Source organism: Loxodonta africana, chromosome 4 (assembly GCF_030014295.1).
Source record: "Loxodonta africana isolate mLoxAfr1 chromosome 4, mLoxAfr1.hap2, whole genome shotgun sequence".
In the NCBI taxonomy this organism is placed as follows: domain Eukaryota; kingdom Metazoa; phylum Chordata; class Mammalia; order Proboscidea; family Elephantidae; genus Loxodonta; species Loxodonta africana.
In genome coordinates, this window is record NC_087345.1 from 63,971,261 (window position 1) to 63,994,752 (window position 23,492).

The 23,492-nt window shown below is 38.5% G+C and overlaps 1 protein-coding gene across 2 annotated transcripts in view; it reads right to left on the reverse strand.

Moving 5' to 3' along the window:
• Positions 1-413: 413 nt before the first annotated feature.
• Positions 414-23,492, reverse strand: part of TMEM19 (transmembrane protein 19) — a 32,219-nt gene continuing 9,140 nt past the window's right edge. The window contains exons 4-7 of one of the 2 annotated variants that reach the window (XM_064283869.1): positions 17,050-17,187; positions 16,415-16,669; positions 15,399-15,608; positions 414-14,100 (exon numbers count right to left, since the gene is read on the reverse strand). In XM_064283869.1, coding sequence (XP_064139939.1) covers positions 13,937-14,100; positions 15,399-15,608; positions 16,415-16,669; positions 17,050-17,187 — 767 coding nt within the window. In that variant the 3' untranslated portion in view covers positions 414-13,936. The remainder of the gene's footprint in view (positions 14,101-15,398; positions 15,609-16,414; positions 16,670-17,049; positions 17,188-23,492) is intronic. The other variant, XM_064283867.1, reaches the window with a different exon arrangement.

Genomic DNA, 23,492 nt, shown 5'->3' on the forward strand with positions numbered 1-23,492 from the left:
AATGACTGCCTCTTGGTCTATGTACAGGCTCTGCATGAGTACATTTAAGTGTTCTGAAATTCCCAGGCAGGCTAGAAGTCCAAATTCAGGGTGCAGGCTTTAGGGGAAGTTTTTGTCTGTCAGCTCTGGAGGAAAGTCCTTGTCTGTTTTCAGCTTCGGTTCCTGTTTCCTTGGTGATCTTCCTGTAGCGTCACATCTATCTATCCCCCTCTCTGCTTGCTTCTCTGTGCCTAATCTGCTCATTTTATATCTCAAAGGTGACTGGCTTAAGATGCACCCTACACTGATATGGCACCATTAACATAATAAAGAAAACCCTGTTTCCAAATGGGATTACATCCACCAGTACAGGGGTTAGGATTTACAACACAAATTTTTGGGGGACACAATTCAATCCATAACACGGCCATTGTGAAGACAGCTTCTGTGTACATTTCTTTTGGATATATACCCAGGCATGGAATTAATGGGTCAAAGTATGTACATGTTCAACTTTACTAGATGCTGCTAACACTTTAAAAAGTGGTTGTATAATTGTATATTTCCTTCAGCATTCAAAAGTTGTAGCTGCACTACATCTTCTCCAATACCTAGTATTTTCTGCCTTCACGAGAGCCATTCTGATGAGTGTGGTAGCCAGTGTGGTTTTAATTTGCATTTCCCTGATGATTAAAAGAGAGAAGCATTTTTTTTCAGGTGTTTATTGGCCATTTGAATATCCTCTTTTATTAAGTTTTTTTCTTTTTAAGACTTTTGCCCAGTTTTTCATTGGGTTAACTGTCTTTTTCTTACTGCTTTGCAGGCATTTGTTTCTTATTCTGAATATGAATCCTTTAACAAATATATGCTGCAAATATCTTTTACCACTCTGCGAGTTGTTTTTCTCTCTTAATACTGTCTTTTGATGAACGGAAGTTAATTTTAATATAGTCCAATTTTTTTTCCTGGTTAACATTTTATGATCTGTTTAAGAAATCTTTGCATACTCCAAGGTCAAAAAGTTATTGTTTTTCTCAAAAAATTTATTGTTTAACCTTTCACATTTGGATCTGTAATCCATCTGGAATTGATTTTCTATTAGTATGAAAAACGGGTCAAGTACATTTTTTTCCATATGCATATCAAATGATCCAGCACCATTTGTTGAAAAGCTCATTATGTCCCCTCTGTACTATACTCTGATAAATCAGGTGACCACTTTCTTTCCTCTCTCCTCTTAACAAAAATAACTAAATAACTACATTTAATCACAAAAAAGTAAGAGTCATTGTAGAAGATACAAAAAATTGCAAAAACATGAATACTCATTGTAGGAGATAAAAAAAAAAAATATGGTTAAGAAAATGTTACTACTCTAACAATCCCACCTCCCAGGTAGAATTATTATTAACACTTTTGTGTATATACATCATGATACTTTTCTATGGCTGTACACTTATTAATACCTTATAAACCAAAATGGGACCATATTGTCAATTCTGGTTTTTAAACTGCTTTTCAGTTAGTATAGAAAGAATATCTTTGATGTCAACAAGTATGCATCTAAAACATTTTTTTTTATTAACTTTTATTGAGCTTCAAGTGAACGTTTACAAATCAAGTCAGACTGTCACATATAAGTTTGTATACACCTTACTCCGTACTCCCACTTGCTCTCCCCCTAATGAGTCAGCCCTTCCAGTCTCTCCTTTCGTGACAATTTTGCCAGCTTCCAACTCTCTCTATCCTCCCATCCTCCCTCCAGACAGGAGATGCCAACACAGTCTCAAGTGACCACTTGATATAATTAGCTCACTCTTCATCAGCATCTCTCACCTACCCACTCACTGTCCAGTCCCTTTCATGTCTGATGAGTTGTCTTCGGGGAAGGTTCCTGTCCTGTGCCAACAGAAGGTTTGGGGACCATGACTGCCGGGATTCCTCTAGTCTCAGTCATACCATTAAGTATGGTCTTTTTATGAGAATTTGGGGTAAAACATTCTTAATAACAGTATTCCATTTTCCCAAGATTTGTTTGACATTGACTGGCTCTCTCACGGTTTTTCCCCTTCTTAAAAGATGTGTAACTTTAGATTCACAAATTCTGAATGTGAAAGTTCTTAAACCCGTTGGTTATCACTTTAGATAAAAATATAAACTTCAGCCAGAGAGCAACTAAAAGTGGCTGTTAGTTAGCAATAGCTCAACTTTCTTGTTGTCCCAGTTAGTACAATTATCTGTTGCTCTTTCTTCCTCTGGAAAATCTCACCACGCAGGCTGAACAAACGAGGCTGTTGCAACACAATAAATAATTCTCCAAACTCTATTTCTTCTATCTTTAGTTAATCTAGTTAGTATATCATCCTGGTTTTATTATTTAACCTTTTTGAGCTCAGTTTCCTTCTTGGTACAAAAACAAGTAATGTTTTTCCCACAGAGGGTTGTTATGTGGATTAAGTGAGTTAATATCTGCAGTTTAAAACAGTTCCTGGCATATCGTGAGCTATTACTATTATTATTTGTTATGCTGTGAGGTGCCGTCAAGTTGGTTGCAACTCATAACGACCTCATACACAACAGAATGAAACACTGGCTGGTCCTGTGCCATCCTCAGAAATCAGCTATCCATACGGTTTTCACTGGCCACTTTTTTCAGAAGTAGGTTTCCATGTGCTTCTTCCCAGTCTGTCTTAGTCTGTAAGCTCCGCTGAAACCTGTCCACCATGGGTGACCCTGCTGGTATTTGAAATCCTGATGGCACAGTTCCTAACATCATAGCAGCAAGCAAGGCACCACAGCACCACAAACTGACAGACAAGTGGTAGATTATTATTATTCCAAAAACCTTCTGAACAGCATTGGAACATTGTCAGGTATAGTGCCAGAAGATGAGCCCCTCAATTTGGAAGGCACTCAAAATACGAGCTTTTGGGACCTTCATTTGTTGATGTGGCTCGACTCATAATGAGAAGAAACAGCTGCAAACACCCATTAATAATTGAAATGTGGAATGTATGAAGTGTGAATCTAGTAAAATTGAAATCGTGAAAAATGAAATGAAATGCATAAACATTGATATCCTAGGCATTAGTGAGCTGAAATGCACTGGTATGGGTCACTTTAAATCAGACAATCATATATGGTCTATTATGCCAGGAATGACAATTTGAAGAGGAATGGTGTTGCATTCATTGTCAAAAAGAATATTTCAAGATCTATCATGAAGTACAAGCCTGTCAGTGATAGGATAATATCCATATACTTACAAGGAAAACCAGCTAATATGACTATTATTCAAATTTATGCACCAACCACTAAGGCCAAAGTTGAAGAAATTGAAGATTTTTACCAACTTTTGCAGTCTCAAATTGATCAAACATGCAATCAGGATGCATTGATAATTACTGGTGATTGGAATGCAAAAGTTGGAAACAAAGCAGGATCCATAGTTGGAAAATATGGTCTCGGTGATAGAATGATGCCAGAGATAGCATGACAGAATTTTGCAAGACCAATGACTTCTTCATTGCAAATACCTTTTTTTCAACAACATAAACAGTGAATATACACATGTACTTTGACAAATGAATACAAAGGAATCAAAATGACTACATCTGTGGAAAGAGATGATGGAAAAATCCAACATGGTAAGTCAGAACATGGCCAGGGGCTGACTTCAGAACAGATCATCAATTGCTCATATGCGAGTTCAAGTTGAACTTGAACTTTAGTACAAATTAGTACAAGTCCACAAGGGCCAAAGCTTGACCTCGAATATATCACATCTGAGTTTACAGACCATCTCAAGAATAGATCTGATGCACTGAACATTCAATGACCAAAGACCAGATGAGTTGTGGAATGATATCAAGGACATCATATATGAAGAAAGCAAGAGGTCATTAAAAAGACAGGAAAGAAAAGACAAAAATGGATGTCAGAAGAGACTCTGAAACTTGCCCTTGAACATCAAGTAGCTAAGAGAAAGGAAAAAATGATGAGGTAAAAGAGCTGAACAAAAGATTTCAAAGGGTAGCTGGAGAAGACAAAGTAAAGTATTATAATGACGTGGAAAGCTGGAGATAGAAAACCAAAAGGAAAGAATCCGCTCAACATTTCTCAAGCTAAAAGAACTGAAGAAAAAATTCAAGCCTCAAGTTGCAATATCGAAGGATTCTATGGGGAAAATATTAAACAATAGAGAAGGCATCAAAAAATGGAAGGAATACAGAGTTGCTATACCAAAAAGAACTGGTCGATATTCAGCCATTTCAGGAGGTAGCATATGATGAGGAACCAATGGTACTGAAGGAAAAAGTCCAAGATGCACTGAAGGCGCTGCTGAAAAACAAGACTCCAGAAATTGACGGAATACCAAGTGAGATGTTTCAACAAGCGGATGCAGCACTGGAAGTGCTCACTTGTCTATGCCAAGAAATTTGGAAGCTAGCTACCTGGCCAACCAAATGGAAGAGATCTATATCTGTGCCTATTCCAAAGAAAGATGATCCAACCAAGTGTGGAAATTATCAAACAATATCATTAATATCATACACAAGTAAATTTTTGCTGAAGATCATTCAAAAGCGGCTGCAGCAGTATATCTACGGAGAACTGTGAGAAATCCAAGCTGGATTCGGAAGAGGGTGTAGAACCAGGGATATTATTGCTGATGTCAGATGTATCCTGGCTGAAATCAGAGAATACCAGAAAGATGTTTACCTGTGTTTTATTGACTATGCAAAAGCATTCGACTGTGTGGATGATAACAAATTATAGATAACATTTCAAAGAATGAGAATTCCAGAACACTTAATTGTGCTCATGAGGAACCTGTACATAGATCAAGAGGCAGTTATTTGACTAGAACAAGGGTATACTGCATGGTTTACAGTCAGGAAAGGTGTGTGTCAGGGTCGTACCCCTTTACCATACTTTTTCAGTCTGTATGCTGAGCAAATAAGCTGAGAAGCTGGACAATATGAAGACGGATGGGGCATCAGGATTGGAAGAAGACTCATTAACAACCTGCACTATGCAGATGACACAACCTTGCTTGCTGAAAGTGAAGAGGACTTGAAGCATTTACTGATGAAAATCGAAGACCACAGCCTTCAGTATGGATTACACCTCAGCATAAAGAAAACAAAAATCCTCACAACTGGACCAATAAGCAACATCATGATAGACAGAGAAAAAAATGAAGTTGTCAAGGATTTCATTTTACTTGTATTCACAATGAACATCCATAGAAGCAGTACTCAAGAAATCAAAAGAAGGGATCACAATAGAGGGCCCTGTACAGAGCTGGAGAAACATGTAGAACAAAATTCTAACTCACAAAAAAAGACCAGACTTACCAGCCTGACAGAGACTGGAGAAACCCTGAGAGTATGGCCCCCCGACACCCTTTTACTCACTTATGAAGTCACTCCTGAGGTTCACCCTTCAGCCAGCCAAAGATTAGACAGACCCAAAAAACAAAAGTAGACTAAAGGCGCACACCAGTCCAGGAACCAGGACTAGAAGGCAGGAGGGGACAGAAAAACTGGTAATAAGGAACTCAAGGTCAAGAAAGGGAGAGTGTTGATATGTCATGGGGTTGTTAACGAATCTCATAAAACAATATGTGCAGCAACTGTTTAATGAGAAGCTAGTTTGTTCTGTAACACTTGATCTTAAGTACAATAAAAATCAAAAGATGCATTGGGCAAATCTGCTGCAAAAGAGCTCTTTAAAGTGTTAAAAATAAAAGATGTCACCGTGTAGACCAAGGTGCACCTGACCCAAACCACGGTGTTTTCAATTGCCTCATATGCATGCAACAGCTAGATGATGAATAAGGAAGACCAAGTAGAACTGATGCCTTTGAATTGTAGTACTATCGAAGAATAGACTATACCCTGGGCTGCCAAAAGAATGAATAAATCTGTCTTGGAAGAAGTACAACCAGAATGCTCCTTAGAAGCAAGGATGGCGAAACTCTTTCTCACATACTTTGGACATGTTATCAGGAGGGATCAGTCCCTGGAGAAGGACATCATGCTTGATAAGGCAGAGGGTCAGCGAAAAAGAGGAAGACCCTCAAAGAGATGGACTGACAAGTGGCTGCAACAATGGGCTCAAGATAACAATGACTGTGAGAATGGCAAAGGACTGGGCAGTGTTTTGTTCTGTTGTAGGTAGGGTTGCTGTGAATCAGAAGCGACTTGACAGCACCTAACAACATATACAGCACTACACAATTACAACAGAAATGTGGGGACCTTTCTTCACTGTATACAATTTCTAATGTTTATCCTGGATCATCTTTTTAAAAATTACAGCTTGATGAGATCAAGAGGAAGTAACTAAGTATCCCTATTATTATTCTGGCCCCACCAATGGACTTTAAAAACCATATCTAGTCCCAAAGAAATGTTAGAGCCCTTTCTACACCTGCCAGTGACTTAGCAATACAATAGGGGAATTGGTCGTTTAAAGAAACGTTAAATATTAACACGCTGAGGGCATTTATTCAAGAAACAGTCATTGTGTGATAACTGCTAAAGGTAAATATAAAATGTGCTATGGGGTAGCTAATTAAGCCTGAGAGGGTCTGGGAAAGCTTCTCATAGGAAATGCCACCAAGCTGATTTTGAAGGATCAATAAAGGAGAAGAGGGGAAGGAATCCCAGGTAGAAGGAACACTACATGCAAAGGAGGCATTAAAGGTGTCATTAAAGAGTTTTAGAAAAGATTTTACTAACTCACATGAGATCGTATATGTAATTTGTAGCTTCAAGTCTGGGCAATGGCATGAGAAGATTCTTTAAGGTTCTTCGTTCTAAAATTCTAGGACAATGTGTTTGGAATTTTGACACACAATAGAGTGTTTAACTAAGCAAGATAAAATGTGCCAACAATCCAGTCTTGAACCAGATTGACTACATAGGCATGAAGACAGATGATACATTAATTATTGTAATGATCCAAAAGTGATGGTATCAGAATATTCCTTTGCATGTACAGCTAGTCACTTACGCTGAGGTTGCATTCTGACGTACGTAGGATATCTTCTTTTAATTTGTTTTCATTATGATTGCCTTTTACTATCAGTATCTTTATAAATGCTACCTTGTCCCTGGGGGTTGGAAACATTACATATAAATTTACAGATAATGATAAATAACATCAACAAATTATGTGGTGGAACACTGTAAGCAGTACATATTACTAATGATATAATGTACAAAAAAAAGTTGTAACTTGAATACACAGTAAGTCGAAGACCACCTCTATACACAGTTACTTTTCATTATTTTCCCTCTGATACTAAAAGTCCATTTTAGTCTTTAATTTATTGCTAGGTCCCTGGGTGGTGTAAATGGTTAAGCACTGGATTACTAGCCGAAAGGTTGGAGGTTCGGATTCACCCAGAGACGCCTCATGAGACAGACCTGGCAATCTCCTTCCAAAAACCCTGTGGAGTAGTTCTACTCTCACATACATGGAGTTTCCATGAGTCGGAAATGACTCCATGGCAACTAACAACAAAAAGAGTTCACTGCTAATAAGGAAGTTTAAGGAGAATGAAGACCATTTAAAACAGTGATGGAGTGGTGGATGGTGAAGGCAAAATGGTGGTGGATGGTGAAGACAGGGAGGAGTAATTTCCGTAGATTATTTCTGGCATTTTTTTGAATTGTAAAAGAACATTTGATTGTAGTCTTTTAAGAAAAGTAATTTTTGTGTATGTATTTTTAATAGATTTATGAAGATATAACTCACATACCATAAACTGAAAATTTTAACAAAAAAATCTATAATCTTACCAAATAACACTTTCATATTTTGACATATACATCCTTCTAATCTTTCTTCCTAAATTTTTCTTAGATGTAAGCACCTGACTTGAAGCAGTAAAAAGACAGTACCAGTTATAAAATTTCATTGACTAAAAAAAAGCATGTTAAATACATACCCAATACATATATTATGTGAAAATTTCCCAAATGTATAGCAACAGTTATCTCAGAGAGGGTTAAGGAGAACCAGAGTTGTTGAAAGCATCTAGTGCTGCTGTAACAGAAATACCACAAATGGATGGCTTTAACAAAGAAATATATTTCTTCATAGTAAAGTAGCCTAAAAGTCAGTCCACATTCAGGGTGTCAGCTCCAGGGGAAGGCTTTCCCTCTCTGCTGGCTTTCTCGTCAACCTTCCCCTGGACTAGGAGCTTCTCCATACAGGGACCCCAGGTCCAAAGGACCTGCTCTACTCCCAGCACTGCTTTTTTTTTTTTTTTTTAACTGTGCTTTAAGTGGAAGTTTACAAATCAAGTCACTCTCATACAAAAATTTATATCCACCTTGCTATATACTCCTAATTGCTCTTCCCCTAATGAGACAGCACACTCCTCCCCTCCACTCTCTTTTCGTGTCCATTTGGGCAGCTTCTGACCCCTTCTGCCCTCTCATCTTCCTTCCAGACAGGAGATGCCAACATAGTCTCATGTGTCTACTTGATCCAAGAAACTCATTCTTCACCAGTATCTTTTTCTATCGCATTGTTCAGTCCAATCCTTGTCTGAAGAGTTGGCTTTGGGAACGGTTCCTGTCTTGGGCTAAGAGAAGGTCTGGAGGTCATGACCACCGAGGTCCTTCTAGTTTCAGTCCGACCATTAAGTCTCCAGCACTGCTTTCTTGGTGATATGAGGTCCCTATGTCTCTGCTCACTTCTCTCTTTTATAGAGGCAAGTGATTGGCTCAAGACACAACCCAATCTTTAGATTCAGTCCTGCCTCACTAACAGAATTGCTGCCCATCTTCCCTCAGTAACATTACAGAGGCAGGATTCAGGACATACAGGAAAATCACACAATACCCAGAATCATGGCCCAGCCAAACTGATACACACATTTTTGGGGGGGACATACTCCAATCCATGACGAGGGAGTAGGGGGAACAAAAACAGATTTTAGCTTTATCTAGATCCAATTTTTAAGAAAGAACAGATTTCGTGTAATTTAAGAATGTCAACATTAAAACAAAAAAAGAAAAACCCAAGCACAAAAAAAGTCACTGCATTTATAAAACAAACTTTGAGGGGGGTGGTTATAACAAATGGAAGAGAATTAACACGTTCAGTCTTGGCAGGAAAAATAATTTCAGGAGTCCTGCCTCACCAACATGGCCTCATCCCCACTCCATCTACAATCTTTCTGATTCATTAGTTTCAAAGCCATTAATATTGCATCATATGATTGAGAAATGTTGGAATTATCAGTCCTCAGACATTCAAGTAGCTGAACCAGCTTTTTATTTCCCTCCATAAAGATCACCATCTTTCAGCTACTCTTAAAGGAAACACTGATTAGAATCAGGTTAATTAACACACACAGAGTGAACACCTACATGTTGCAGTAATATTCCAGACCACTTGGGGTTATAGCAACAGATAGTTCATAAAGAGATTAAATAACTAAGCTGCATAATTGTTTTCATTTTTATACACAACTTACCTAGGATTAGGTGACATCTTTAGGATGCTAGTACAATTCCTTCTCAGTGTGAAATAAATCCAGGTGTGGTTGGCCCTAGTATACCCACTGTGCATAAGAGGCAGCAGCTGTTCATAAGGCAGGCATGCAGCAAAGTTTATAATACTTCACCTCATGTGATTTTCTTTCTACTAGGCCTATTTCTAATTGGAGTGGGGTTGGCATTTCTGCATATGTAGCAGATAGAAACAAGAAAGAGATATATGTACCTAGGCAGAGGCATAGACATTCCAAGAAACAAAAACACTAAGAATAGAATGACCTGCTTTATATCAATTTATTGTTCTCCTGGTGGCCCCATCCGATGTGAGCTCAACATGCCACTCTTTGGAGTCTTCAGGTCTCCCTCAGGAGCTTCCTTTTCCTTTGCACTCTCCTCTGCTGTGTAACAGCCTGAGAAATACCATATCTTCACCCTACCTAGGCAGGCAGTACCTATGGTTTTATTATACTGTTGTTACATGGAGCTTTTTCCATAAGAAGAGTATTTTGAATAAAGTGCTCTTGCTAAGGAGAGAAGAATAAAATGCTGAATTAAATATCCAAGTACAAAAGATGTTACAGTAAAAATTTAAAAAACAAACAAAAAAGAGCCAGAATTCCTTATCCATAATTCTCACATCCACAAAGCTCTGAAAACAAAGTTGCTTCACAAGTTTGGCAGCAAACTTATCTGGCGGCAAAACCTGTCCTGACTTGATCTGAGGCTCTATGTGGTCTTTGTTTCTCGCAGTTGGTATAGTTATTTACACAAACACCAGAGAAATATTAGTATGCTTGAAAATGGGGTGCTTTTTGGGAGTTTTAAGTAGAATAGTTTCTATGTACCCTGCTACTCTTCTAAAATCTGAAAAGTTTTGATTCCAAATCACAACTAGTCGTAGGTTTTCAAATAAAGAATTATCAAGCACTATTTCCCCAAACTGTTAATGACACGGTGATTTTACCAAACCCAAAGATAGTCCCAATAAATAATATTTTTGTTCCATAAAATGTCATAAGGTTAAATCCCCAGGAAAAGAGAAAAGACACATTAGAAGAACTGCAGAAATAAACAGGCTACACAAAAACTTGCCACAGGAATTCCTTGGCAGGCGATGTAGCTGTAAGATTCTGTATAATTCCCAGTAGTTATTGAATCCGTGAGTGGTGCAAGCGGTTAGTGCACTCAGCTACTAAACGGCTACTTACCAAAACAGAGGCTGGAGTCTACCCAGAGGCACCTTGAAAGAAAGGCCTGTTGGTCTACTTCTAAATAATCAGCCACTGAAAACCCTATGGAGCTGAGGTCTATTCCGACACATACGGGATCACCATGAGTTGGAAAAGACAACAGCAACTAGTTACTGGTTGGTTTACTGAATCCATAAAGGCAGCATATAGCACTGCTACTAATAACTGTCTGCCTAAAAATGACAAGTACCTCTCTTTTGAAGCTTCTTTTAGGTGTAATGCTCAAAGATGTTCTTTTTCAGGGGTTCTCAACCCAGTTAAACATTACAATTTCCCAGAGAGCTTTCTAAAAATACCCATGCCTGGGCCTCACCTTCAGATATTCTGATTTAGTTGGTCTAGAGGGGTCTTGGCAACAGTGTTTTAAAAAACTCTCTAGGTTGCCAGGGGCCACCCAAGGTGCAACAATTAGTCTCTATTCACAAGGAGCAACAGACGAAGGAGAGTCAGGAAGAGAAGGAGGATATGTGCAGCTTATTGCCTTTATGAACAACTGCCTCTTTTGCCATGAGATCAGAAGAACGGGATAACACCTGGCTACAATTACTGAACGTTTTGATGAAAGATTCCATAGAAGAATTTTGATCAAAAGAGGGAACTGCAGAACAGAATTTCCAATTCTCATGGACTCCAGACTTTCTGAAGCCATGGAGGCTGGATGAACTCCTGAAACTACTGCCCTGAGATAATCTTTAAATCTTAAACTAAAAATATCCCCTGAAAACCAAACAATGTTTTTTAGCTTAACTAGTAAAAAAGATCTGCCTTGAACATTATGCTCTTTTAACAACTACATATATGGGATCAAATTGATGGCAGCAACTCAAAAGATTAGATAGGAACCTTAGGGGCAGTGAGTTTATGTTAATGAGGGAGGAACAACTCTGAAAAGGAGGGTGAGAATGGTTGCACAACTTGAAGAAAGTAATCAGTGTCACTAAATTGTACGTGTAGAAACTGAGTTGGTGTATGTTTTGCTGTGTATATTCTCAACAATAACAACAAAATAAATAGAATTTAGAAGGGGGAAAAAAAAAAAGAAAAGAACTTGGGTGACAACCAGAACAGAATTAATCAGAATGTTGACACATTGTGGAAAATGTAATCAATGTCACTGAAGAATTTGTGTAGAAACTGTTAAACGGGAAACTAATCTGCTGTGTAAACTCTCAGTGAAAACATAATATTATTTTTAAGAAAACCAAAACTCTCTAGGTGATTCTAATGTGCAATCAGAATTTTAAAAAGTCAGCTATTCTGCTTTAATCTGTCTAGAGGGGACCAACTGCAGGATGCAACTCTGACAAGCTAATCAGAATCTTTGAGGGTGAGGCCTGGACAAAAGTTTTGTTTTTTTGTTTGTTTTAAAGATGGCCCAGTGATTCTAATGTACAACCATAGTTGAAAACCACTGGTTGAGACCCATTGAGTTATTTGGCTTAAGGATTAGTGTGTCAACTGCCTTTCTCTTCCCTTAACCAAGTCAGTCCTACGTCATCAATGTCGTAGGGTCTGGATCACTAACAAAGAATTCTAAGCTTTATCTGCTCTGATGGTGTAACAGAGGTGGGGATAGAAAGGTATGGAAATCATATGAGAAACATTTTTAAATACTTTTAATAAAATAATTTGTACCAAGTCAAAACTCCTTTGGCACACAGTAAATCACAGTGCAGAACAATGTCAAAAAGCAGAATTCACTTTAGTTGAGGCTGCACAACTTAGAAGGTACACAGCATCTTCCAGCAGCTTCTGGTATAGCAAATAAACAGTAATTTTCCAGTGACTTTAATAGCTTAGGAGGTCAATGCTAAGCCAGTTCCTGTATGGATTTCAAAGAATGTTAAAAAATACATTTAGAAAATATTAAATTCAATATAGTTCCTGCTCATAGAGGGACCCCGGAGGTCATGGTCCCCAGACCTTCTGTTGGCCCAAGACTGGAACCATTCCCAAAGCCAACTCTTCAGACAGGGCTTGGACTGGACTAAAAGATAAAAAATGATACTGGTAGGAGTGACCTTCTTGGCTCGAATAGACAGGAGACTATGCGGGCAGCTATTGTCTGAAGGGGAGATGAAAAGGCGGAGGGGGTCAGAAGCTGGCTGAATGGACACGGGAATACAGGGAGCAGAGGAGTGTGCTGTCTCATTAGGGGGAGAGCAACTAGTAGTACATAGCAAGGTCTATATAAATTTTTGTATGAGATTGACTTGATTTGTAAACCTTCACTTAAAGCACAATTAAAAAAAAAAAAAAAAGGTTCCTGCTCAGAGAGCAACTGAAACATATAGTAAGGTGCACATTTTTTAGATATAAGACAAATCTTTTGCTTTTACTTAAAAGTATTTTTTTCACACATTCTCATGGTCATCAGAAAAAGACATTTATTTATTTTTTATCGCAAACCCTGAGGCAGGAAGAAAAATGTAGACTAGACAAGACTGCTCACTAAGAACCAAATTCAACATTTGTCACAGTTGTGAATGGGAGAAGTCCCAGATACTAAATTTATTTAGGATTCCACACACATCAGCTTAGTTGGCTTAAAACAGACACAACATTTGGGTAACTGGCACAGTAGCATTTCTCTGCCACAACTGGGAAGCATTTTAAAATTTCATCACTTTTAACCCTCGCACTGGTTTAAACAAAGCAAAATTTCCATCAACCAGGTAGGAAAGAAGCCCTGGTGGCGGAAACGATTAAGCACTTGGGTGCTACCTGAAAGGCTGAGGGATGGAACCCACCTTGTGGTTCCGTGGGAGGAAGACCTGGTGATCTGCTTCCCTAAATATTACAGTCAAGAAAACCCTATGGGGCAGTTTGACTTTGTCACATGGGGTTGCTGTGAGTTGAAAATGACATGACAGCACCCAGCTCCAACTCTACTCCACTAGGTAGGAACTTTCAGTTTCAGGAGTGGATAAATAAAGCTTCACTGCTAAGAAACTCCATGCAGCAGAAGAAAAATATGCATAAGTTCTCTGCACTCTTTCACTAGAAAGATACCAGCAGTTACAAAGGAGTTGATGAGAGCAAAACATGTGGAATCCTATTATAATGGAATATGGGAGAAGGTGGTACTTCTGCTTACACCCTTAAAATTACTATTCTTAACATGGAACTTGAAATTGAAAATTTAGCTGAACTCACCACTGTTTCAACCTGTGCAAATAAGATTCACTCCCTGGGCCACAAAACACAAGCAGCTGTTGGGAGCAAGAGAGCAATAACAACAGAGGAAAACAGATTCACTGCATTGTTATCAAGAATGGGTTTCCCTGAGATGTACTTTGCCTCGTTTGTTGGACTGTTGACCACCATGCCGGTGCTTTCATCCAAACCTGGAATGGGAAAGAAGCAAGTGAGGTGAAAAATCCGAATGACTTGATTTAAAAAAAAAAAAGAACAAACTAGCTTTTCTCCAAAGGAGACTATCTATTAGATTCTCAGCCACTTGTAAAATGGCTTTTAGTAGATAATTTACATGGCAAGAGATATGGAACCTTTGATTACAAAAGACCTCTTTGAATAAATGGATTTCACCACACATCAATACTGTTTTCTCAACACCCCCGAATTCGCTTTAGTAATAGAAGAGAGAACATGAAAAGCAGAGATGGCATGAAATTGGCAGGCTGGGCTGCCTTCCCAGTGGTTCTCTTCCAAGACCAACCTGTAAGGCCCCTGAGAGTAGGGGTCATGTCTGTGGCCTCAGCACTGGATACACAGGGCCCAGCATGGAGTTGTCACAAAGGAGGCACATAAAGATTTACAAATGAATTTAATCTCTCCCACTGCCCAATTTTTTTCCACTTACTCGATATGGCCTGAAACTTGCCCAGTTAGAAAGCTACTGACCCTTTAGTGTGAATTAAAATCAGATTGCTTCCTCCTTGGCAGCTAGTTGAGGCTAATGAAACTCAGAGAACAAATATTCTGACTGGTGAGCAGGGGAGTGGAAGGATGAGCACATCATCTCTGGGCATGAAAAGCACTGGGAAGACTGTACTCAGGGAACCTTTCTGCCCTTGTCTTCATGATGCTAATCAAAGGAGAAAATGTGGTTGATGACAGTGTGGAACAAGTCACACCTAACAGAATAAAGAAATATGTCAGTACAATTACATGATGGGTGAGTCTCAAGAGCAAAACAAAAAAATTTTTGGGAAAACTGACTCTCCCACATATCTTGGGTGGGGCTAAAAGCTTAGTGGGGAGGAGGACAAGCATGATGTCACAGTGGAAAAGTAAGTTATGCATGTGTTAGTGACAACAGAACAATAATTATCTCTCGAATGTACTTAGAAAACATATGGAAGGCAGTGCATTAAAATTACCTGATCCCAAAATGTCCTACTTTCCCAAGCTTAGGTGAAGTCGCATAAGCAAAAGTATCTCTTTCCTACACTACTGTATCCTCCCCACACAGCTTCTAATCAGTGCTCAGCAGGGCTAATTCTCGTTCAATTAATTTCAAGCAAAAGAATAAAAAAATCAAAATTGTATAAGAGATTTTCTCTATCATTCTTGATTGCCTAGCTCCTTGTCTTTGGGGTTTGTTTCCATTGTTGCTTTTTTTTTCCTTTTTCACATTTCTTTAATACATCAATAAGCTGCAATAACAAGGTAATGTTCTTACCAGAAAACTGCATTGTAGCTCCTAAATAGGAGTCCAGAATTGATCCTAGCAATCCAGCCAGACCTCCAAATGCAATAATTGGCCACTGGGGAGCAGAAATGTCTAAATCATTTACAAAAGCCAACTGTGTGAGGAAGTATGCGATGCCCACAAAGGTACCACCAAGGAGACTGGCGACAAGGCCCACTAATGTAATCCCTCCATTGGTCCCTGAAGAAGAAACATGCACAAAATCATCCCATTAACAAACAGCAAAAACATAAAGCCGAAGAAAGCAGACACTTCTGGTACGTATCTCATCAAGGCTAATTTAAAGAAAGGGTTCTCATTTATACAATCCAAAGACCACAGCCGACTTAGAAAATAGTCTTTTCTCCTCGGTAACTCTTGACATTCTAAGCACTGAACTGGCATGGTTCAGTGGAGCTAGAATGCTTAGGTTTTCATCTCAGTTCTACTATTCCTAAACTGTGTAACTGAAATTAATTTATCTACTTCTCTGTGTCTTAGTTTCCTTGTCTGTAAGATTGAAATAATAAATGAACCAACTCATATGATTATTGAGTACTAACTGTTAACCTACATAAAGCAGTTAGAACAGTGATTTGCACATAGCAGGTGTTCAAAATACGTTAGCTGTTATGATGATGATCAAGTAGTAATAGTGGGAACGAGAAGGAGGAGTAAAAGTAGTAGGAGTAGACGATGATAATGACAATGGGGATACATGTTAAAGCACTAAGCACATAATAGGTCCTCAAGGTATACTTAATTGTTCACTTCCTTCCCTTCCCTATTAATGTGTACATGGGTCAATCTCTACATTCTTGTATTATCTAGGACTTGCTAACATTTCTTGCAAATATTATTTATTATCACCAATTTAATAGCCTTTAGGATTTTCCTGTTAAGGAAACAGACAAACTAAAATTCTTAGAAGGCTCTTATCTAAGATATATGTGAAATCAAGAAGTTTTTTGTTTTTGTTTTTTTAAGGAATTCAAATCAGGACTCACCAGTTGGAACTTTCTCCCAGGTTGTTATCAGCCTTGGAGGGCTTTTACTTAGAACAGTGCCAACTTCTGAAGCCCATGTGTCTCCAGCACAACAGGCCAGTGCAGCCAAGAGAGACAGACACATCCAGGAAGCAGTGTACTGCTTGGAAAAGTCAATTGGGATTTCCCCGGGGCCATTTTCTATCATGTACAGCAGGGCCAGCTCTGTGGGCACACCTCCATTACAGAACACCTGAACCCAGTTCCTCTGCCCACCTGGAAACAACCATGCAGACAAAAATCAGAAGAAATGCTTTCTTCTCAGAAGGAAAATCATGCAGTTATAAGAACTTATGTTTTACAATTTAAGAAAAATGAAAAAAAAAAAAAAAGGATTAAAAATGGTTTGGCACCTTTGTCCACATATACTGTTATCAATAAATTAAAAATAATTAATTATAGGCTTTAATGTTTCTGAATTTCTGCTGTTACTTGTTATGTGGTGAAACAATGAACTACTTTAGGCTACTACTTAATGTAATTCTCACATAAAATTTATCTGTTTCAACAGCCTAAACACTTTCTAATTAACACTCTCATGTTAAGATGAAACAAAGCTTACTATTTCAGGTAAGGTCAAACTTAATTCATTTTACCTTCTTTGTATTCTGAATCTAGACGCTTCTTTGTTTCTCCCTTCCATGCAGTGAGTTTCGAAGAGGAAAGGAAAAACATCAGCAAAGAGGTAAGAAAGCTGAAATTTGCAATGCTTAGGATAAATCCAACCACTAGGCCTGAAAGAAACATATATATACACAGAATCAGTCTTAATCCATACATGAATGCTGTGAAAACAGAATGGATAGTTTTCAATTATTTTCACCACTATAACCTGAAATGTACATTTCCAGTAACTTTACATTGTTACTCACATTTTACCAAGTGGTACGCTGAATGTCATTTTGATTAAATTGACACATGTATTTTCACCATCTTTGTTCTTCTTTCAAACAACACTATATGAATGTAGGATATTATTTTAGACGAGCTTTTACTGATCAACTGCAGAATAGTAAGCATAGCAGTGATCTTTTTTTTAAATTAAGCAGGATGCATTACATATGTGTAATGTTTGGATAAGATCACTAGTTTGAAGAATTTCTAAATTAACTGTGGTTTTTTTTTTTTTATTGCCTGGGAAGTGAGATTATAGAATCTATCAGTTTCTATTTTTTCACATTTTTCCCCCTGCGTGGGATTTTTTTTTTTCTTTCCTACTTCATAAAGGATATTTGAAAAAGGATAAGCTTTCTATCTTTCTCAAAGAACTTTCACAAGTTCTTTTGTTGAGCCTCACGAACTATGTGAGGGCTATAGGATAGTTCTCAGCTAGGTTTTTCTGCATAAAATCTATGAAAATACTCCTGAATTATTTCACATTCTTTGATGTGGAGCTAAAAATGGACTATGTTCTGTGAACGCGATTTTAAATTTTGTCTCTAGATTTTGTCTGGGCAAACAAAGAAACTAAAGGGGTTAGCTTCCACTTTTCAATGAATGACCAACTTCAAGAAAGGCCTATAAAAACTGCAGTTCAGTCAGGAAAACCAGGGCTTTGAACCAGTTCGAATTGGTTTTGTCATGGCCGATGAAGTAAAATCAAAACAGACCCAAATTTTTAAAATTTGGTGAAGCGAAAAGATAAGCGGAATGGGAAAAATTACAGGTCGAAGCCCTAGAATAGGAGACTTGGAAGAGGCATAATGAGCCCTTTCGGGAGACTGGATTATTGCCAGGACTGTGGAGAACGACATACACTCAAAGCAGCGTGGTCAGCCACTCTGAGCAGGGCACCACTGTTTCAACTCTGCCGGTCAAGAGATTTGGCTGCTATGCAAAGCACATGCTGCCCTTGTTTTCTAAGAGGGGGATTAAGTTTCTAGTAGGGCTTCGACCCATAATTTTTCCTGTTCTGCTTCACCTACATTTTAAAATTTTGGATCTGTTTGGGTTTCACTTTGTCTGTCATGACTTAACTGGGCAGAACCCGTTCGAAGCCCTGAGGAAAACAGAGGAGAGGGAAGTTTAAATTTCTGAGACAGAAGACGAAAAAAAAAAAAGGAAAAGATATTCTCTTGATATCATAGCTATGTGAAATGAGGCAATTAAAATCAAGTACTAAATCAGTTAAACATGCTTGAGACTTAAAAAACTTGCTGTGAGTTAAGAAGGTATAAATATAAAGCTTCTCTCTACATCATCCTAAAAGAAAAATGTGCTAGGATGGGCTTTTTAAATCACCCAGATAATCCTTAAAGGCTTTTTATTACAAAATATCAAAACATTCTTGTGAGCAGAATTTTAGTGGTAGAGGTTGCAAAGTATCCTCATCCCTGTCACAACGGTTAATCCTAGAAAAGTACATCACAACCAAAATACGATGTGTGAAAATAGCCATCTGTAAAAACCACACAAGAGAGAGAAGTATCTGACTACTGTCATGGATTGAATTGTGTCCCCAAAAAATATGTGTTGTAAATCTTAACTTCTGGCAATAGGTTATGCTTGTGGTTATAATCCCATTTGGGAATGGAATCTTTCTGTTATGTTAATGAGACAGGATTAGTGTAGGATATGTCTTGAGTTAATCTCTTTTGAGATATAAAAGAGATTAAACAAACAAGTGGAGAAGCAGAGATGGAGGGAGATAAATGCCATGCCCCAAGAAGATGACCAAGGAACAAGGACCTTCCCCAGAGCTTAAAGAGAGAGAAAGAATTCCTCTCGAGCCAGCACCCTGAATTCAGACTTCTAGCCTCCTAAACTGTGAGGAAATAAATTTGTTAAAGCCATCCTCTTGTGGTATTTCTGCTATAGTAGCACTAGATAACTAAGACAACTACTGAGAATACACAAAGTCAATTAAAGTGGCCCCGGGAAGTCAGACCTGGATGTTGACTGTCTACAAAAACAGTTTTAAGCCTAATCAGTTGTATGATACTCAGTTTGAAGAAATATGATCAGTTTCAAGAAAAAATGTGCTAACAGATGGAGGTAATCTGAATAGCAGCTATAAAAATGGACATTTCAAAAAGTGAATTTGTTATTACGTCTTCGGAATGGTCCAAGGTAGCTTGACCAGTCAATTCTAATACAATTGGATTGGTTCCAGGACACCCTGTGGATACCAAAATCTGAGGATGCTCAAGTCCCTTATATAAAATGGCATAGTATTTGCATATAACCTATGCACATCCTCCCAGATACTTTAAATCATCTCTAGATTACTTATAATATCTAATAAAATGTAAACGGTATGTAAACAGTTGTTTCATCACAAGGGAAGACTTGCTCTGAAGGTAGCCTTTCTCTACAATGAGTCTCTTGAGCTCTCCTGAGAATGCTGATGCTGCCTGGGCCTCAGCTGATGCCGATTCTCCCATGATCTTGAAGTCCTTGAGGCTGTGGTGCTTTACATAGGTAGCCAGCCATCCCTTGCTAGCCTTAAACTCCTTCCCCTTGCTCTCCTCAGCCCCCTTACACTTAGCCTTTGAGGGACCGCTTTGACCACTTTGTTGCTTTGTAGGAGCCATTTTTTTCACAGAAACAAAGGTTTCACACAACACAAGTAGGGAACAAACGAGAATTGGGGCGAACAGTGCTCCAACAACGAGTGCTGGAGACTGAGGATCTGTGAAGTGGCGGGAGGCTACAGCAGGAGGTGCCTGCACATCATGTGGATTTGACATAGCGCTCGGCGCATGGCAAATTCAGGTTTTGCTTTTTGGAACTTTTTTCTTTTCCCCTTAATATTTTCAATCCCCGGCTACTTGAATCCATGGATGTAGAACCCGCAGATACATAGGACTGACTGTACTTGGTTTGTTTGTCAAGGAGAAATTTATTGTGGACACAGTTTTAACATCTCTGGCCATCAAATTTTATCTAGCTAACTCTTCTCATTCTGACTCACCAAACTAACTTAAAAAAAAAAAATCCAAATTTTTACTTGGAAATAATTTCAAACTTACAGAAAAGTTGCAATAATAACCTTTCACCTAGATTCACCGCTTTACTCTTTACTTTATAATTTGTGTTTGTATTTCTATCATATATATCTATTTGTGTGTGTACACATCCATACACATGTAGCACTACCTACTCCCCTATTTTTTAAAGAATATTTATTATTGGTATGAGCTCATGAATTTCTATTTTGTCTAATAGCTTATATTACTGTGCTTAATTTTTGGTGCTCGAATTGTCCCTAATTTGGCCAATAGTTCCTTGAAGCTGGCAACTGCGCCCTTGTAACATGTCCCATCTTTTTTTTTTTTTGAGCATTTCTTTTCTTTCTGGCTTAACAAGATGTTCTAGGCTCATCCCATACTCTGCCTGAGCCCTGGAAGCACTGGTTCCTCCTAGTGCGGAGTATTAGAGACCCAGATCTAGGCTTCTGGCGTTCTCATGGCTACTGAGGTGTCTTTGCTTCTTGGCCCTTTCAGTAGACAGGGCAAAAAAATAAACAAGCAAGTGTGTACACACATGCATGAATATACACATGCATAGTACATATTTTAGGAATCATGAAATCATACCAATAACTCCAATTCCAATCCATCCTCACAGGGTTCTCTCTTGCCTTGCCCCATTCCATACCTGTATGCCTTTTCTTCCTCAGTGAGGAATCCTAGCTCCCAACAATGACAAAGTCACTCATTTGCTCAATCCTATATTACATCTGAAATTGTTTCAGAATTGCTTCATCTATTCCACAACAAAAAAACAAATCTACTAAAAATACTTCACAGGATTTGTTTGCAATTCTCCCCCTCCCTCAACCCAAGGCTGAGGGCATACAGTCAAATACTGAATTTATAAGTTATGCTTTTTCTTTTATAACCTTCAAAAGGATGTATACTATATACCAGTGCATATATATTATACATCTGAAATACAACTGAGTTCATTTATTTCAGTTTTAGATTTTTACTGAATTTTATTTCTTGAATATGTAGAACATTAACATGCTTCCAAAAGTCAACATGACACAAAAAGTTATACTTAGACAAATGTCACTTCCTTCTATATTCCTTCTGCCCCCACCTCTATCTTTTACTCTCCCTCAAACCTTTGTAGGTAACCAGCTTCATTGTTTCCTGGTTTATTATTCTTGCTTCTTTTTATAAAGATAAGCCGATATATGTTTTTTTCCCCCTTTTTTCTTACACAAGTGGTAGTATTGGCTATATGTTCTTTTGAATTTTCCAGCTAACTTTTGATAATAATTTTATAATCCTTCTTTCAGGGAGAGAACTGCTAATTTGCCAATGAGCACTCATTTCACTGTCATCCAAGAAACTGACATTTTGCTTTGCATTGGTTCCTCATAAGTTTGGTTAAGTCTAAACTTGAGAATACATCTAGTCTGGAGGTTTGGCAAAAATCAAACTTCTAGTCCCGCAGAATTGGGGATCAGTGTCCTACAACATGATAACCACCCTAAGGTACTGTCGTCTTGTGTGGCTCCATCCAAGCTGCCTGCTGGATCCCTAATTTTTCTATTTTATTTCTAATTAACCCAAAATCAAACTCATCTGCCTTTGATTCTAACTCATAGTAACCCTGCAGGACAGAGTAGAACAGCCCCCATAGGGTTCCCAAGGTTATAAATCTTAAACAGAAGCAGACTACCACATCTTTCGCCTGCAGAGCAGCTGGTGGGTTTGAACTGCTGATCTTTTGGTTAGCAGCTGTGCACCTTTAGCTACTGCCACACCAGGGCTCCTCCTTATTTCTGACTACAAACTGTTAAATAATAGAACAGGGGACCAGGTTCTCATTTATTTAACGACCCTCTCCATTGCTCAGCTCTAGTTCAAATACTACAACTATTCACATATAATTGTTGATTAATCCCTCCAAAGATGCTCCATTACTGACATTTTACTAAAGTTTGGTATATTTTAACTGAGAGTGCAACAAACAGGGTAATGTGGCTGTTGCTGTTGTTGGCTGTCGAGTCAACTAAACTCATCGCAACCTTATATATATCAGAACAAAATGCCTTCTAGGCGTTAAAGATTAAATGCCTAGGACAGGGCCTTTGACCTGTGGACTTTCACACTGTTTCTTAGACTCTGTTCTCACCAAAGCAACCTTCTAATTATGATCTGACTTCTCCAGTAGCATGACTACAAGAATAGGTCATGCCTGAACGGTGATCTTTTTATTCCGATCGGACTAGTAGTTCTATATTTTATCAGACTGACAAAGTGGCACTCTGGCTCATACGTCAGTCCCTTATGACAATAAGCAGCTTTATGCAGTTTTGTTGGCTCTGATCAACTCTAGATACCTAACAGAGTAAGTTTTCTACTCAGAAGGACAGAACACCAAACCTGAACCATGGGGAACAGGGACAAGGCCACCCAGGTGAGAACACACGGAACACAACTAGCTCCTCTTTCCTGGTAACACCCCATCTTCCTGTGCTCTTCTATCACACGTAGAGCATCTCCTTCTGGGGATTAATGCCACAGAACCACCTTATTTATCATCTGTCTCCTAGACTAGTAATATAAACTCTTTGACAGTGGGATTTTGATTATTTTTGTTCACTGTTAAATCCTGTGCCCAGAACACTGCCTGCCACACAAAAGACTCTCACTAAATATCTGTTGAATAATTAGAGAAGCTGGACTATATGAAGAACACAGCATCACGACTGGAGGAAGACTCATTAACAACCTGCAATATGCAAGTGACACAACCTTGCTTGCTGATAGCGAAGAGAACTTGAAGCACTTACTTATGAAGATCAAAGACTACAGCCTCCAGCATGGATTATATCTCAGCATAAAGAAAACAAAAATCCTCATAACCGGGCCATTAAGCAACTTCATGATAAATGGAGAAAATGTTGAAGTTGTAAAGGATTTCATTTTACTTTGATCCACAATCAATGCCCATGGAAGCAGTAACCAAGAAATCAAAAGACACCTTCTGAGTTGCCATCTTAGGTACATCAATTGGTCCCAACCCACCTGGGGCAAAGGAGAATGAAAAATACCAGACACGCAAGGAAAATGTTAGTTCA